The 19,387-nt window shown below is 43.3% G+C and overlaps 1 protein-coding gene across 1 annotated transcript in view; it reads right to left on the minus strand.

The window, feature by feature from the left end:
- SLC9A2 (solute carrier family 9 member A2) overlaps nucleotides 1-19,387 on the minus strand; it is a 90,373-nt gene that overhangs the window by 38,555 nt on the left and 32,431 nt on the right. Inside the window, exon 3 of the mRNA XM_055400270.2 lies at nucleotides 14,197-14,447. Within this exon, the coding sequence (XP_055256245.2) occupies nucleotides 14,197-14,447 (251 nt within the window). The remainder of the gene's footprint in view (nucleotides 1-14,196; nucleotides 14,448-19,387) is intronic.

Raw genomic sequence — 19,387 nt, forward strand, 5'->3', positions numbered from 1 at the left:
GATAGAAAGGATGCTGCAAAAGTCTTTGGTGTCCATGCCATGACTGTGTGTGATCTTAAAATGTATGGATTCAGTTGCAGGAAAAGACAGCCCAAGCAACAGTTGCATATTCTCCATAAAGTTTTCATCAAACATAAAAGCCTGCTCCACTAATCAGAGCCAAGCATTAGCAAAGACGAAGGACAATTAACAAGCTTTCTCTGCACTGATTAAAGCCAGGTCTGCGGTGACTCAGGGTACACTGCATGTTCTCAGAATAAAGTACTCACTCATGTGAGATAAATTAATTATTCCAGGGCACGAATTACTATATAACGGATCGCCTCTTCCAGTAAACCTGACAACCCAGAGAGAGTGAGTCTGACACATGAGAAAGTGAAAAAAAAAAAGTTTTGCAAAGAAATATTCAACCACAAAAACTGAACAACCTTTCTTAAAATTTCAAAATGAAATGAATTCCAACAAATACAGATGCTTGGTTATTCATGATGTCTTGTCCATTTCATGGATTTTCCACATCTTTTGTATTTTTCTCCTTTCGATGTGTTCAACTATTATTTATAGTTCATTTTCTGGCTCCTCCTAAAGTTTGGTCCCTGGGTTGAGAAGATCTCCTGGAGGAGGGAATGGCAACCTGCTCCAGTATTCTTGCCTGAAGAATCCCACGGACAGAGGGGCCTGGAGGGCCATAGTCCATAGGCTCACAAAGAGTCAGAGATGATTGCAGTGACTTAACACACACAAAACAATCATGGTTTTGTGCAAAAACACATAAGAGGCCACAGCTCATTGTCAAAAGTGTGATATGAAATACAAGGCATCGAGGGACCCACGGTGTCCACTGACTCTAGTTGAGGACTGCTGGTGAAGGCATGAGTGACAGGAAGATTGGACCAAGATAATGATGATGGAATTAATGTTTTCCAGCTGGAGAACGCCTGGTGGACACTGGGAGAGGGTTGCAGGCAGGTATGACAATCAGCTGCTGTGTGACAACCCTGCCCCAGTGAATAGGCAGAGTGAGACCCTCATCAGAGGCTGCCATGCTCTGGAAGTCTTCCTGCTTCTCCCGTTAGTAGCCAAAAAGTATTTCTAAAAGTGCAGATTGTAGACCACATGATTCTGAGTAGTCCTTGGAAAAATGCAAATGCCAAAAGCCCCATCTGAGACCTATGGACTCAGAATCTCTGGTGGGGCCCTGGGATTCTGGATCCATAGGAACCTTCTCAGGTGATTTCAAAATACATGAAAGTTTGAGGAAACCAAGGGAGCCCAGGAAGAAGGTTCAGAGGAGGAAGAACGAAAGAGAAAAAGAGCTGACACTTGAATCCTGTTATTTAAAAATCTACTGGAGAGTGAAAACAAGGGCTAACATGAGACGTGAGGACTGCTGTGGATTTAATTACACTTTGCCACCTGTTTTCCCTTCCCTTCTCACAACATTCATTATCTGCATCCGGGTGTACATTCCCACCTTCTCTTGCCTAGACTAGTATGCAGGTGCCTTTGCTCTGCCGCTGGACACACATTCCCACCCTCCTGCCTGGACAGACTCCTCATCCCTAGGCATCGAGCAAGCCTGAGGCCCTGCCTTCTAGCGTCCACTGCAGGTCTTGTTGTTCAGTTGTCAGGCTCCCCCGTCCTTCACTATCTCCTGGAGTTTGCTCAAATTCATGTCCATTGAGTCAGTGATGCTATCTAACCATCTAAACCCTCTGCAGCCCCCTTCTTCTCCTGCCCTCAGTCTTTCCCAGCATCAGGTTCTTTTCCAATGAGTTGGCTCTTCACATCAGGTGGCCAATGTATTGGAGCTTCAGCATCAGCATCAGTCCTTCCAATGAATATTCAGGTTTGACTTCCTTGAGGATTGACTGGTTTGATCTCCTTGCAGTCCAGGGCACTCTCAAGAGTCTTCTCTAGCACCACAATTTGAAAACATCAGTTCTTCTTCGGTGCTGAGCCTTCTTTATGGTCCATCTCTCACATCCATACAGGACTACTTGAAAAACCACAGCTTTGATTATATGCAGAAGACTATTCAAACATTGGAAGGACTGATGCTGAAGCTGAAACTCCAATACTTTGGCCAACTCATGCGACGAGTTGACTCACTGGAAAAGAGTCTGATGCTGGGAGGGATTGGGGGCGGGAGGAGACGGGGACGACAGAGAATGAGATGGCTGGATGGCATCACCGACTCGATGGACATGAGTTTGAGTGAACTCCGGGAGTTGGTGATGGACAGGGAGGCCTGGTGTGCTGCGATTCACGGTGTCGCAAAGAGTTGGACACGACTGAGCGACTGAACTGAACTGATTCAAACACTATCAGTGTCCTGAGGGATGGTGTAAAAGGGTTTAGAAACTCTCCAATCATGGATTCACTAGAGAGCAAAAACAGAGCAAGTCACTTCCCTGCTTACAGTTTCCAAAGGGTCCCGAGTGTCTACAGAACAACACGGGCCAAGACTAGGCATCTGCTGGGGGTGGGGAAAGAGTGGGAGTTTCGAATTAGCAGATGCAAACTTTTATATACAGGATGGATAAACAACCAGGTCCTATTGTATATGATTAAGCTGGACTACTAAATAGCTTAGAGACAGAAGCAACCTAAGTGTCCATCAACAGATGAATGGATAAATAAGCTGTTGTCCATATATATAATGGAATACTGCTCAGCCACAAAAAAGAATGAACTAATGCCATCTGCAGCAACATGAATGGATCTAGAGATGATCATACGAAGAGTTTGGGATTACCAGATGCAAACTATCATATATAGGATGGATAAATAACTAGGCCCGACTGTATAGCACAGGGAACTATATTCAATATCCTGTAATAAACCATAATGGAAAAGAATCTGAAAAGAAATATATATATATATATCTATAATTGAAATATGTATATATGTATAACTGAGTCACTTCATGTACAGCAGAAACTAACACAGCACTGCAAATCAACTACACTTCAAGAAAAAAGAGAGCATGCACCTCTCTTATCGCCCTAGACTCAGTTCTTACGTGTAGGTGGTCGCTTCACCTGGGAGCCTTCTGTCTCTCTCCAAAATGTTCTTCTCTTCATCACTGAGGCTTCAACTTGGCATCACCAGCCCCACCCCCACTGTATTATTTATATGCTTTATCATCAAGGATCGAGCTTCCCTTAATGACGTATCATCGACACAGGTGGAGATGGCCATCTCTCCCAGTGAGTTTACTCTCACTGCTTTCTTCTGCTAACAGACTCCATTTCTCATACTGTCAGCTGGTCATGAGACACAGGCTGATCCAATCACAGGTCTCCAAATCCCTGGGCCAATCACAGTCCTTCCTTCAAAATCTCTTCTGCCTGGGGCTGGCAGGGTAGATCTCTGTTTATAGGGATGAGATTTGTAGAGACAGAAAGCCCAATGTGTCTGTGACCTTTGTTTGATGAGAAGGTAGTCATCACATGGAGAAAGACAAAACTGAAAGAGAAAGACTGTCCAGGTGGCCAGCTGACCTGGAGTCCCTGTTACCATCACACCAAGGCCAGACCTACAAGAATTTATTTATATGAGCCAATACATTCCCCCTTTATGGTGGAACCTGGTTTGATTTGGAGTTTGCCTGGTGGCTCAAAAAAAAAATCTGCCTGTATGTGCGAGAGACCCAGGTTGGATTCCTAGGTCAGGGAAGATCCCCTGGAGCAGGGAATGACAACCCACTACAGTATTCTTGCCTGGAGAATTCCATGGACAGAGGAGGCTGGTGGGCTACAGTCCATAGGGTCTCAAAGAGTCAGATAAGACTTAGCAACTAACACTTTCACTTTACTAACCCAGAGCCTCCCTCTATTGTTTCAGCTGGGCTCCTGCTTACAAGGCTTCTTTGGTGGCTCAGCAGTAAAGAATCTGCCTGCCAATGCAGGAGACACAGGTTCGATCCCCGGGTTGGGAAGATCCCGGAGGAGAAAATGGCAACCCACTCCAGTATTCTTGCCTGGGAAATCCCATGAATAGAGGAGCCTGGTAGGCTGAGGTCCATGGGCTTTCAAAGAGTCAGACATGACTTAGCAAGTAAACAACAATTGGTTTTGGAAGTTGGATCCACACCCATAGCTGAATTCCCTGGTCTAACGCTCTCATGAAAGGAATGAAAATGTGACTTTAATCATGTGTTCAAAGCTGTCATACTCAAAAGTGTGAAGTGAGTGGTCCCTGTACACTGCGTTTCACTATGAGTTTTCTGAAAACAGAAATGGGAATTATTTCTCAGCAGTTATATCATATTTACATTTCTGATTATAACCTTGTTTTGCACCTTTGGCCTACATAGACTTATAGCAAGTCTCAGACTCGAGAGTTTGAAAGAGGAAAATGCAACTTTAAATTGTAAGCTCTAGGGCTTCCCTGGGACTCAGTGGTAAAGAATTCACCTGCCAATGTGGGAGACGCAGGTTTGATCTCTGATCAGGGAAGATCCCAAATGCCGGGGGGCAACTAAGCCCATGCAGCACAACTACTGAGCATGTGCTCTAGAGCCTGGGAGCCGCAACGACTGAGCCTTCACACCCTAGAGCCTGTGCTCTGCAACAAGGTAAGCCACCGCAGTGAGAAGCCTGTACACCACACATAGAGAGGCGTCCCCGATCGCAGCACTAGAGAAAGCCCATGCAAGGAGACTCAGCACAGCCAAAAAAAAAACTGTTAGGTTCTAGACCAAGAGCAATCCAGTGATGACTTGATCAATGAATCAAGTTATTTTCTGCAATTTCCATGAAGCATAGACCTGAAGCAATATAATTTTCAGATAAAGACAAGAAACAGTTGGAAAAGCAAAGGGATGGCACAGTCAGTATTATCCAGTTATGTGAAAACTGTTTAGTCATAGAGTCATGTCCGACTGTTTGTGACACCGCAGACTGCAGCATGCCAGGCTCCTCTGTCCTCCACACTCTTTCACTGTGCCAAACTTTCCTTTCACCATGCGAAAACAACCATTCTTCAAATAGATCTCAGGGAATCAGTTCTTAATTCAACAAAATGTTACAGTTTCATGAAACTTAAATTTACCAGGAAAATACTAGATATTTTCCTGTCTAAGAATTCTCAACCCAGCCTAAAACCCTCTCCATTAGCTGCACTCACTGAGAAGAGCAGTAGCGGGTCGGTCCCAAAGAATAACCAAGCAATTACCCAGTCTGTCTTTTAGGTAAACGTCATTCTGAGAAGGTAATGAATAGGTTTTCACAAGCTGCTTAAATACAGCATTTATTGGATTGACTATACATGGTACCAATTTTTCCTGAGAAATTTAACTTTTCTGTTTGTGTTTCATACAAACTAAAATTATATTCCTTCAGTACAACTGATAAACATAAGATTCCAAAAACATTTTAGGAGATGGGGAGAGACTGAATAGCTTTAAAAATCGATCCCTGGTCATCCGCAATAATGGGGTACTTTATTTTACTTAGGTTTTTTTGGTTTGTTTTTGCCTCCACCAAAATCAAATCTTTTTTGAGTCTACCTGGAATAAGGCTCCTTGAAAATGACCCACTTTAGAAGCCACCACAAACCTTGGGTGAGAAAGGCCCCAGATTATGTCACTTTATTCATTTGGACTTAAATAGAAATCCGTAAAATATTGTTCACAAAAGAAAACTCTTTCTGGTAGCATTTATTATGTCAGCTATTTAAAATTTTTGTTCTCTGATTTTTAACTACTACTATGAAATACCCCATATACTATTTCTTGCATTCTTAACATACCTTAAAATACCTAATTACAATTTGTGTAATTGAACCACATAGGACTCATGTAATTGAAATTTCACAGACTGCATAAGTAAATTGCATTTCCCATACAGACCAAAATATATAGGTGCTATTGATCTTAGTCTGCAGAACAAATACAGACAAAAACAGAGATTAAAATAGTGCTTGAAGGGTTGTTTTACCTCTAAGAAAATGGGGTGAGAAAATATATTATTCTGAATATTACATATCAGATAAGTTTGTGATTTTAGCTCATGAAAAATATGAAATCTCCAAACAGGGAATCTGTTTTAAAGGATTTTGTTCATTCCTGTATTGTGTGTGTGTGTGTGTGTGTGTAAGCGTGTTGTGTCCGACTCTTTTGCGACCCCACAGACTATAGCCCCCCAGGCTCCTCTGTCCATGGAATTTTCCAGACAAGAATATTGGAGTAGGTTGCCTTACACTCCTCCAGGGGATCTTCTCAACCCAGGGATCAAACCTGGGTCTCATTATGTCTCCTGCATTAGCAAGTATACTCTTTACCACTGGGCTACGTGGGAAGCCCATGCCTATAGGAGTGACAACTTTTCCTCAGAGAAAATCCCACCACTGAGCCAGATGTTAAAGGTGCTTATATCAAAACTCCTGCTCACACTGTTCACGGGGTTCTTGGGGCATGAATGCTAGAGTGGTTTGCCATTCTCTCCTCTAGTAGCGAAGGACAGGGGAGCCTGGTGTGCTGTCGCCCATGAGGTCGCAGAGTCGGACATGACTGAGCAACTGAAAAACACAGCAAAGCCCCTAAATGCAGGTTTGGGGTGACAGTTTTCATTTTTTATGGTGGCTTAAATTTGACTTCTTAATAATCTCAAGCTGCCTCAGAAGACCCCTCCACTCTCCCTTCAGTGATCTTCCCCTTCATTTCTGCTCTTCCTGTTCTGAAAGAAAGGTTCTTTATAAACCACACTGTTACCATTGATGGAGAAATTACACATCAGCTCTATTTTTCCCCTTTTTTTCACACCCTCATTTTTTTTTTCTTTTACTTTATCAAAGGGAAGAAAAAACGTTTCAACAAATCTTTAAATATCCAAGTAGCAAAACTAACACTGGTAATGTATATGTTCCGGTGCCATTCTCTCAAATCATCCCACCCTCTCCTTCTCCCACTGAATCAAAAAATCTATCCTTTACTTCTGTTGCCTCCTTTGCTGCAGATAGAAGGGGACACATGTATGCCTATGTGAAAGTCACTTAGTTGTGTCTGACTCTTTGTGACCCCGTGGACCATACAGTCCATGGAGTTCTCCAGGTCAGAATACTAGAGTGGGTAGCTGTTCCCTTCTCCAGGGGATCTTCCCAACCCAGGGATCGAACCCAGGTCTCCCACATTGCAGGCAGATTCTTTACCAGCTGAGCCACCAAGGAAGCCCATATATGCCTATGGCTGACTCATATTGACGTATGGCCAAAACATCACAGTATTGTAAAGTAATTATCTTCCATTTAAAATAAATAAATACATTTAAAAAGAATATCTAATAAAATCTCTAAATGTAAACTTAAAAAAAAACTGAATCCTATGGAACAAAGCTAACAGAGATGTGATACAAGCTGCGTAAGTAATGTTCAATTTCCTAGTGGTCACGGTTAAAAACAAAAATAAACCAGTGAAGGCAACTTTCATAATGTATCTATTTAATCCAACAGATCTAACACATTTTCATTTCAACATGAAAACAAGCAATATAAAAAGCATTGATGAGATACTCTACAGTCTCTTTCAACTAAATCTTAAAAATCTGGTGTATATTTTATACTTAGAGCCCACCTCAAGTTAGAACAACCACATTTTAAATGCTCAAAAGCCACATTTGGCCAATGACCACAGTATTGGACAACACCCAGGGAAAAAAACAGTGACAGCCCACCAGTTTTCTTTCTCCTTCAAAAAAAGCCAAGCAAACACTGGAGCTCACCAGCTGGAACTAGTTCATTAAAAGTTTAAACCATCAAAATAAGTGAAAGTAATTTCCCAAATCACTTACGCTTTGCTGTTTCTGTTGCTGTTCAGTTGCTAAGTCGTGTCTGACTCTTTGCGGCCCCGTGGACTGTATCACCCCAGGCGCCTCTGTCCTCCTCTCCAAGTGTTCGGTCAAGTTCATGGCCATTGAATCGGCAGTGCTATCTAACTATATCATCCTCTGATGCTCCCTTCTCCTTTTGCCATTTTTTTTTAAATAAAAAACACTATTTTGGGTGAATTTACATACTTTGGGCAAATAGTACATTATTTCACTCACATCTCGAATCTTATTTAAAAAAAAAAAAAAGCAAAGTCACAGAAACAGTGTCAATTGGTGGTTGCCAGGGGTTTGGAGGGGGTGTAAGGGGAAAAGGGGAAAATTGATCACAGGCTACAAATTTCCAATTGTAAGATAAGAACTTCTGGGCTCTAAGGGGCCACGTGGTGGCTGGACAGTCCTAAAGAAGATGGTACATTTGGGCAGTTAATAATGCTGTATCATGCACTTGAAAGTTCTCAGTACACACATACAAGGACGGGTAACTATGTGAGGCGATGGAGCTGTCAGTTAACTTCACGGTGGTGGCCATCCTACAATACACACCTATTATCAGATCGTCACATTTTATACCTCAAATTTATACAGTGATGTGTGCCCATTACATCTTAGTAAAGTCAAAAAAACACGGGTTATAATTTCAGATTCCTCCCTGCATTTTCTAGTTTTGCCATGAAGGTGACGGAAAATTATACAAAATAAAACAGAAGATAGGTGAGTCACTATTAAAAAATAATAATGCAGTTTTGTTTGTTTCTTTTTCTCTTGAACAGGGCCAGAAAATTAGGGGAGATATGATTTGTTTCTCTATTATTTAACTAATTTCCTGCATCATTCTACTATCTTCCTCCCCTCCCCCACTCCTCCACTGCATTTAGTGATAGAGGTGGTAATAGAAGATTTTGTTTAAATTTTTAATTTATATTTTTAATCGAAGTTGATTTACAATGCTTCAGGTGTATAGCAAACTGACTCAGTTATACACTTATATATGTACTCCTTTTTTAATTGGAGTATAGTCATCTAATCTATAACAAAGAGACAAGAATATACAGTGGAACAGACAACCTCTTCAATAAGTGGTGCTGGGAAAACTGAACAGTTACATGTAAAAGAATGAAATTAGAACACTCCCTTATACCATACACAAAAATAAACTCAAAATGGATTAAAGATCTAAATGTAAGACTGGATACTATAAAATTGTTAGAGGAAAAACATAGGAAGAACACTGACATAAATCACTGCAAGATCTTTTTCTGACCCACCTCCTAGAGTAATGAAAATACAAACAAAAATAAACAAATTAGACCTAATTAAACTTAACAGTTTTCACATAAGCAAAGAAAACTATAAATGAGACAAAAAAACCCTCAGAATGGGAGAAAATATTTGCAAATGAAGCAACTGACAAAGGGTCAATCTCCAAAATATACAAACAGCTCATGAAGCTCAATATCCAAAAAATATCTAAGATTTTAACGAGGTCTGTTTGGATCAGTCTAAGATATAACTGAAGGTACCAAAAGCATCATCAAAAACAAAGCTTTTATTTGCCAAGACAGCATAAGGTACAAAGAGACAGTGAACAGAGCCATAGATGGAAGCCTGTGTTATGGTCCCCTCTCTCCTTCCTCAATTGTTCTTCGTGATTCAGAGGGTTGTTCTTTGAGATTCAATGGGTTCTTCGATTCGGTGTGTTGATGTAAACAGGATGCTCTCTCTCTGAGGATGCATGCAGGTGTGGCAGGGATTCACCCAGCAGAACAAACAAGGCTTGCTCTGAGCCTCTTAATACTTCATCTCCCTCCCCACCTCCCCCATCAGAGGAATTCCCGTCACAAACGCCATGTGCCAATCTTGGAAAAAGAGACCCCTCATCTGGAACAACTGCAGCCTTTAGACCCCGAGGCTCTTCTGAAAACATGCTCATGAATACTCCAAGCATCAAAGTCTAAAGAATTTTCTCTTCAAGTTAAAACTGGGTTCTTATTCTTACGACACAGCTCATGTCACATGCACCAGGGCCTTCCCTGGGACTGCTCTTTGGGGCAGTGGCCATAGGGGTGAGGTATTTTGGGAAACTTCAAGAGAAGCCTGTATACCAGAGGCCAGGGCTGGTACCTGCCTTAGAAACAGTTAGTAGCGTTGCTGGTTCTTTTGGATCTTTATAATCATTGCTATTCTGTAGAGCAAGTGTTTCTTTGTTCATCTTGACTTAGTGATGTTAGAAATGAGATTCTACCTTGCATATTTATCTTTTTTTTTTTTGTACTGCACTGGGTCTTTGTTGCTGCGTGGGCTTTTCTCTAGTTGTGACGAGCAGGAGCTAATCTCTAGTTGCCGGGTGCAGGCTTCTCCTTGTGACGGCTCCTTTTATTGTGGAGCATGAGGTCTAGACACACGCGGTCTTCAACAGTTGCAGCTCCCGGGCTCTAGAGCACAGGCTCAGTAGTTGTGGCGCACGGGTTTAGCTGCTCCACGGCATGTGGGATCTTCCCAGACCAGGGATGGAACCTGTGTCTCCTGCATTGTCAGGCAGATTTTCTACCCTGAGCCATCAGAGAAGCCCCAAATAATTGCATCCTGAAGAGATGGTCTTCTAACTGCTTACAATTGGTGGGCAAATCATCACCAGGAGGAACCGGAAGAGAAGCTACAACCTGGCAAGCAAAAGCATGGTTTCTAATAGTTCTCCAAGTTTTCAGTAGATGACAGTCACCAACTCGTACAAAGGAAAACAGGAAGGAAAGGGAACATGACCTTCACACCTCAGCGATGACTGCCACAGTCCAGGGACATCAGTCCAACACTTGACTTCATCGCTGAGCATATCACTCTGGAAATTCTGATTAAAGTCTCATTTTAAAATGTCACGGAGAGGACTTCCCTGGTGGTCTAGTGGTTAAGAATCTGCCTTCCAATGCAGGAGATGCAGGTTTGATCCCTGGTTGGGGAAGTAAGATCCCACGTGCCATGGGCAACTAAGCTCCCACTGCAATGAAAACCCAGCACAGCCAAAAAAAAACAAACAAATGTCATAGAAAGGTGTTCATTTTTTATTTTGATTTTACTGGACATATCCTGGGTGGGCCTGATACCTGGAGATGCAGGGTCCAGGCCTCACCCTATAGCCAAGGATTTTGCCCACCAGGGCCTCAGTTTGTTTATTCGTAAGATTTGCTGTTGTTCAGTTTCAAGTCATGTCTGACTCTTTGCAACCACATGGACTGCAGCCCACCAGGCTTCCCTGCCCTTCACTATCTCCTGGAGTTTGTTCAAAACCATGTCTATTGAGTCAGTGATGCCACCCAACCATCTCATCCTCTGTCGTCCCCTTTTCCTCCTGCCCTCAGTCTTTCCCAGCATCAGGGTCTTTTTCAGTGAGTCAGCTCTTCTCATCAGGTGGCCATTTCAGCTTCAGCATCAGTCCTTCCAATGAATATTCAGGATATTTAATGAATATTCATAAGATGGAACTGGTCATTAACATTTTCTACTTTCTTTGCAATAATGCTGCTAAAATCACTGAAACAACAGATCAAAAATATTTTGTGTGTGCTGTGCTCAGTCGCTCAGTCGTGTCTGACTCTGCGACCCAATGGACTGTAAACTGCCAGGCTCCTCTGTCCATGGGGATTCTCCAGGCAAGAATACTGGAGGGGGTTGCCATACTGGATCTTCCCAACCCAGGGACAGAACTCAGGTCTCCCGCACTGCAGACGGATTCTTTACCTTCTTAGCCACCAGGGAAGCCCAAAAGTATGTTAAATGTCCTCTAAAGAAGAAAGACTAAGAAATTATTAATCCATGAAAATAAAACAAGAATATTGGATGCCCACCATCATATCAAAAGGAGGACTTGAACATTTTCTGAAATTCTTAGAGCATAGCAAGAAGAAGTCAGTAATTGACCAGCAGGCTGTTGGATGCCATGGGAACCAAGCATTCCCTCCTCGGGACAGTGGGTTTTCAGCATCCCACTGGCAGGATCCCAAAACAACGCAAGGGTACAAGGTGAGGACCAGAAAGGGGTGATGTTCACGAGGGGGAACAGAGTCCCAGCTCAGTTCACATCCCTGTGGATCTGATTTGAGGAATTACATTAGGCATCTGTTAGTGTCCTTGGGTAAGAGGGCCAATGGGAATTATCTCTGAGCAGTTTTCTGAACATAAAGTTCAAAACACATGAACAAAGGCATGAATTTCTAAAATCAATGCTATGAGTCCCTTCTCCATCCCCAGTGGTAAAGCTATGGTACTCGAGGGTCCCATGCTATGGCAATGTGAAGATTCATGTTTAAGAGACTAGAAACTTTTCATTAACCTGAGCTCCAGAGCAGTGGGAATGCACTCTGAAACACACATGCACAGACATACACGAGTATGCACCTTCGCTATTTCAATGACTTATCCCAGTATAGAATGAGCAGGAAGGTATCAGAAAATTAGAAAACAAGAAACTAGCTAACTCTTTATGTCTGAATTTAAAACTCTCCTGAACACTTAGGAAGTGTGAGGTGGCCCTAATTTGTCCCTAAGACCGTAATTCCCAGAGCAAGTAAAGTGCTGAATCCACCCTCGCAGAAGGTCAGGTACCTGGGGCATCACCAGCCCTCTGAGTTCTGTGGACTCTGACTCCCAGACACGGCTAAGCAGAGATGCACCAGGACTCCACCCCTATTAGCACTTCACCTGTCCCCCTCACACTCAGGACCTTCCCATACCAGTTGCTGCTTTGAACATCAGGAAAGTGGACAAGCATATCCAGGTAGCTCTGTGGATGGTCTAGAACTTTTACATATGCCAGGGTCAAAATGAGGGCTTTCCTGGTAGCTCAGTGGTAAGCAATCCACCTGCCATTGCAGGAGATGCAGGTTCGATCCCTGGGCTGGGAACATGCCCTGGAGAAGGAAATGGCAACCCACTCCAGTATTCTTGCCTGGAGAATCCCATGAACAGAGGAGCCTGGTAGGTTATGGTCCATGAGGTTGGAATAGAGTCAGATACAACTGAGCGACTAAACACCAAGGGTCAGGTGATATTCACATATATAGATTATATATATTCAAGGTTCTTACACCAACCATTGCAAGAACACCACTGGGAAACTAGATGCAAATCCCAGCCCTGTAATCTTTGCAGATCACAGCTGATCAGACACTTTCAATGACACAAGTCAAAGAACAGTGAGGACACTGGAGGTCATACAAATGATATGAATAGCCACCAGGAAGACGCTGCCCCTTTCATTACTGGGTCAGACTGGATTAGTTTGATGCTTTATTTAGGTTCCCTGGGATACAGAACATCACACAACTTCCTAACGCATGGCTTTCATTACAGTGGGTTCCACTCTCCTTGTGGACAGAGACAAACCTCACTGCTTCTGCTACAAAAGTGGTGATATGGACAGAAAAAAACAGTCCATATTCAAAACATCACCGAAATCAGACTGCAAAAGAAAACTCCAAGAAGAACTAGACCCATGCTTACAACACAAACCCTAAACAGCAGACCCCAGTAGAGATTCTGGCATGTGTTAAGCTGTAAATAAATATTTGTCAAAATTAAAACCTTTAAAGGCATTCTATTACAAAGCATTTCTCACTGGTCCTCTACAAGTTATGGCCATCATATAATAGGCTTATTTTTGGAAGCTGCAAAACACCCACACCCAACAAATAAAGTCTGTCAAAGTGACCCTCCTAATAAGCTAACACTGGACCCAAATGTAACCATTCTTCAGCTACTTGTAGAGCTTTTTGAGAACACCCTTCTGAATCAGTTAGTGGGTAATACACTAACTAGTGGATAGTGGATAACTGACTATCCACTCTTGATTTATAACCATACTTCTTTCAGCTCAAAGGCCATGATGGCGTGCCTTATTCATTGAGTTTTGCTTTGAATGATGTAAAGCTATAACCTCAAATCGAATATATCACACAGAGTGAAGGTTTTCTACTATTAGAAAATAGTTGTTCAAATGAATATGCAGAAGCAATTGCAGGACTCCAGGCTCAGCTTGGAAAACAATCTTGTTGGAGTAAGCTGACCTGGGCAACACTAAATGGTCATCAAACTCAGAAAATTCTTGGCGCCTCACCATCCACCCCAACACTTTCTCACCATATTTCATGAGACCCAAGAGGTCACTTGTACCATGTCAGCACTGGGTCACTTTAGTACAAATGTGGCTGACCCATACGTTCATTTCTTTGAAGCAAAAAGTAAGCAAAATCTACTTTTAATTTTTTCTCAAAAGCATTCAAGAGCATCTACTCTTTTTACATAACATGTAAAACATAGCTTAGTACACATGAATTCCACGAAATGCCATCATGTGCATGAGTCAAATACTTACGCCATGATGCCTGAGAGATGGAACATCTCGGCCGTGATGTAGGACAAATAGCTGTACAGGAAGACGAAGAGTGGCTCGATCACGCGGATGTTGTGTGTGAAGCGCGTGGTAAACGCCGCTATAAAGCCCAGGAAGATGCCTATCAGCACCCCACCGATCCCCACGACAAAGAAGTTTGCGATGCCAGCAAACACGTCAATGGTCTCAATGGTCTTCATCTGGCAGAAAGACTTGAACAGATTGTACAGGACCTGTGGGAGACGCAGAGGGACATCAGGACCTGCCAACTTCCCCGTCATCCACGCAGCCCCAGAAACACACCTGCCTCCTAATAAGGGCGTGTCTTCTGTGCTCCAAAGTGGACGATGAGTGGGAGCGACTGGGCATCTCTTTATCTCACATTTTAACAGTACATTTAATTGCTGTGTTTAGTTGCTAAGTCATGTCCCACTTTGCGACCCCACAGACTGTAGCCCACCAGGCTCCTCTGCCCATGGAATTCTCCAGGCAAGCATACAGGAGTAGATTGCCATTTCTTTCTCCAGGGAATATTCCTGTCCCAGGGATCAAACCCACATTTCTTGCATTGGCAGGTGGATTCTCTACCACCAAGCCACCTGGAAAACCCGGGCATTCAATAGCTTTAAACAAAAAGTGTTGATGAAAGCGTGTCATCAGGAAATCTATTTCTAGATGTAAGAGAGAGGAGACTTCAAAATTATTTACATGACTTACTCCTAAAACATCATTTTTCAGACCCTAAAAGATTATTTTAAAAGACTTGGTCACCCTTCAGCACACCTTGCTTGTGTTCCCGATGCCCGATGAGGACTGTGTCACAGAGAGAGCTTGTGGGTGTCGGCCGTGAATTTAGTGACCTTTCAAGGCCTCCTTGTGGGGTCGGTCTGTCCATCCATAGCAGTCACTTCCCTGAAGATACCCTCCCCCTCTGTCACTGAGGTCCTCACTTGGTCCCTGCCTCCCTGCCCCGCACACACACAGACCTCTTATGAAACATAAGACCTGATCGGGCTTTCTTAAAGAGGCAGCAACCACTGTATGTGTGTGTGTGTCTGCCGTAACTTCATACATGTCTGTCCTTCTGAAGTGATGAGACTACACTGGTGCTCAGTTTCTGAAAAATCTAGCCTTTTACATAGTTTAATTAAGTATTCAAAAATAACAGGCATTCACACCTGTTTTTCAAACATGTTTCTAAGGATCATTGAGCACACGGCACTGGAAACAATGCCTCACTCCTGAACCTTTTTTTTTTTCCCCACGAAACCAGCAAGTGACATACAGATAGGCACATGCTCTGCTTCTTTTCATTGTGATGTCTGCAGCCAGAATCTCCAGCAAAGTCAGCTGATGGGACATGCGGGCAGACCTTAAGGGTACAGTCCATGTGACACCTTCCCTGGATTTCTGAGAAACTCAAAATTAAACCCACTCATCCACAGGCACTCAAAATATCAGAGGCGATACCAGAATCCAGGTAACACACCTCTGGGTCAGTTCTTCAATTTTAACCACGAGAATGAGGCAGAGACTCTTCTAATCAGGGTGTATCCCAGCAAATAGCCATTTCACTCTTTTCCTCCTCATTTAAAGTCCTTTATAGCCTACAATTTACAGGTTTCAGGGAATTTTTCCTCTTTCCTATGCAATCATAGGGATTTCACTGGTGGCTCAGTGGTAAAGAATCCACCTGTCAATGCAGGAAACAGATTCTATCCCTGATCTGGGAAGATTCCCTGGAGAAGGAAATGGCAACCCACCCCAGTATTCTTGCCTGGGAAATCCCATGGACAGAGGAGCCTGGCAGGCTACAGCCCTTAGTGTTGCAAAGAGTCAGATACAACTAAGCAGCCAAGCATGCACACAAGAGAAGAAATAAGCAACTTACAAACCCAAGGACTTAAATATCCTGAAAGATTATCCTTTTCCAGGAAGGAACTGGCTTCAAATCTTGCTGCTTCCTACTGTCACCCAGAGCCTGCTACACACATCAGATTTCATCTGCATCAACACATCATGATTGCTTCCGGAGAGTAAATCAGAGATGTGCTATATTTATCCACTGCTTCTAAACAACCAGGCCAGAAGGTGACGGTCACCTGCTGCCCAGGGTGAGGGACAGGTTTCCCAGTCGCCAGCTCTATATGGACAGCCCCCCTACCCCGGGCCACTTAGGCTCTGGGGTCTGTTCCCAGGTGCCATGGCTTCTTCTGCCCTGCTGGCAGCCTGCACCAGCAAACCACATCACTCATTTGTGTAGTGCTTCCTTTAAATACTGCTATTCCATTTCTCGGGTTTCCCTGGTGGCTCAGATGGTAAAGAATCTGCCTGCAATGCTGCAGACCTAAGTTCAGTCCCTGGGTGAGGAAGATTGGCTGGAGAAGGAAATTGCAACCCACTCCAGTATTCTTTTCTGGAGAATCCCACGGACAGAGGGGCCTGGTGGGCTACAGCCCATGGGGTTGCAAAGAATCGGACAAGACTGAGCACGTTCCATTCCTCACTCTCCAATTTAAAATTGTTGGCTGCCTGACTCTGGGAAGCAGGCTGAATATGCCTGATGCATTTCTATTTTTGTCTGCACCATGGCAGCATGTGGGATCTCAGTTCCCTAACCGGTATCGAACTTGTGCCCCCTGCTTTGGAAGCGTGGAATCTTAACCACTGGACCACCAGGGAAGTCTCCACGTGATGCATTTTTTTTTAAATGCATTATAACACCTGCAGTCTAGGACAGGGTCTCATTACTGCTCCACAAAGCACATTGTAATTATGCACCCCTGCCCCTGGCTTCTCTTGGCAGAAACCCAGCCTGCAAACCAGGGGAAACTTTATCTGTTTTCCATGGCTCAGCTGAAGCGGCTGTACCCCTCTGGCCTTTCTGGACTCCAACAGCCTTTGCAAATTGTCCTTCCCTCTGCCCTCCTGCAACACAGGTGATCCCCCAAACCATTCAGCATCTGGATACGAAGCTTCCTGTGTTGTTGGTGCTGTCTCTCGAACGCTGACCTCATTTCCACTGAAGAATGAGAAATTCCTTATGCAAAGAACTTGTGACTTCTCCTCTTTCTATCTCATTTCCCCATCCCACCCCATCCAGACACCAATGCCGTCTCCAAAGGAAGTCAGGTGCTCATTCCTAAGGATCAACTCACTGGCATACACCCCGAACTTCCCCAAGCCATTCTCCTGGCAGCCCCATCCATCACGCTATCAAATGCATATATTCTGTGTTTCATATCCCTGTAGGTTTTGCAAAGGGTATGGCTGAGTCACAGGCTCCCCATGTTCAGCGAGCTGGCAGAAGCTCCTGTTTGATCATTCAACTTCCTTGCATGCTGGGCTACGTTAGGAGAAAGTATCTTAGGTAGAGACGTTACCTTGACAGTGAGAGAGCTTTCCATAACCTCCTGCCTGTTGTACACTGGACCTGATACCTAGCGATCAGCACGAGATAAAATTCTTTTATGTACAACCAGCCATAACCCCATAGTGAGTTCATTCCAGTTAAATCTTTTCATTTTACTACAAGGGAATCTATACAGAAAGGTGTTTTTGAAGCTATAATTTATATACAGTATATGTATACATATTACATACGTGGCTACAATTATGTCTCTAGTTGGTCCGTGCAAAGCTGCCCTCAACTTGACAACTGTAGTTTTAGAAAACTGGAAAGCCAAGAGTGCCTGTTTGCTCAATTCTGAAATGGGCTAATGTGAAAACTGGGTACTTTCAAATGTTTCTATTGTTATTATTTTAAAAATACTTGTATGTATTAACATTCGATATGATCTGTTTTGACTCAGTCCTTGTACTCAGTCGTGTCTGACTCTTTGTGATCTCATGGACTGTAGCCCATCAGACTCCTCCGTCCACGGGATTTCCAAGGCAAGAATACTGGAGTGGGTTGCCATTTCCTTCTCCAGAGGATCTTCCCGACCCAGGGATCGAACCCAGGTCTCCCGCATTGTAGGCAGACCCTTTACCGTCTGAGCTGCTGGGGAAGCCCTACCTGGTTAATTCAGCATACTATTCAGTAAGCCCACCTTCTTCTGTTGTGTCCACAAATCTGTTCTCTATATCTGTGTGAGATCTGATTCTTTTTTTTAATTTAATTGGAGGAAAACTGCTTTACAATGCTGTGATGGTTTCTACAATAGAATAACGCAAATCAGCCATAATTATACTGTATCACCTCCCTCTTCAGCCTCCCTTCCCTCCCCGAATCCCACTCCTCTAGATCATATTAACACATATTTATTGATGAATCCACTTCCAGGGAAAGAATGGAGATGTAGAGAACATACCTGTGGACACAGCGGGGGAAGGAGCGGGAGGAAGTGGTAGAGATATGTATCACTATCGTGTGTAAAACAGGAAGCTAGGGGGAAGCTGTTGAATAACATGGGGAGCCCAGCCTGGCGCTCCATGAGGTCTGACTCCTGACACACTCAAAGACTGGACCACTGAGGTGATTGAGTGTAAAATCTCAGAAGAGGAGGGACAGCAGTGTAAAGAAGTGGCAGGCCATCCTGAAACAGACCTGATGATGCTACCCTATTCCTAAAAGCAATGCATCAGGATACTGTTATCTCTTGGTGAGGTTTTCCATACACTAAATAGATCCAAGATGGTCAACTAAAATTTCTAGTCTCCCTGGTAACAGTGTATACATCGACCATCAGTCAGCAAGGGAAACGTGATGCCTCCAGAAATTAGAATGAGTTATAAAACATCTTCATCATTAGGGCAGTTTCCCACTTAAAATTTAATGCTGATGAGTGAATGACTAACCACTATTAATGAATAATGGAATAAATGAAGTGGATTTTGTTACTTGAATGAGGTGACTTCACTGTCTCAAAATAGCTCTCAGCTATTCTAAAAATGATGAGATGGTTAGATAGCATCACCAACTCAATGGATGTTCATTTGAGCAAACTCCGGGAGACAGTGAGACACAGAGAAGCCTGGTATGCTGTAGTTGCTGGGTAGAAAGAGTCAGACATGACTTAGCAACTGAATAACATTCTAAAAATGGGGTTTCCTTATCAGAAAATTATTTTTACATACCAATATCCACACAGAGTTAATGAATATCCTTAAAGGTGATACTTTATTCAGGTCAAGAGTGTGAATACAGATTAACAGAGAACAATGTTGGTTT

The sequence above is a fragment of the Moschus berezovskii genome, chromosome 11 (genome assembly GCF_049115385.1).
Source record: "Moschus berezovskii isolate FMDL1 chromosome 11, NW_MosBer_1.0, whole genome shotgun sequence".
NCBI lineage: Eukaryota > Metazoa > Chordata > Mammalia > Artiodactyla > Moschidae > Moschus > Moschus berezovskii.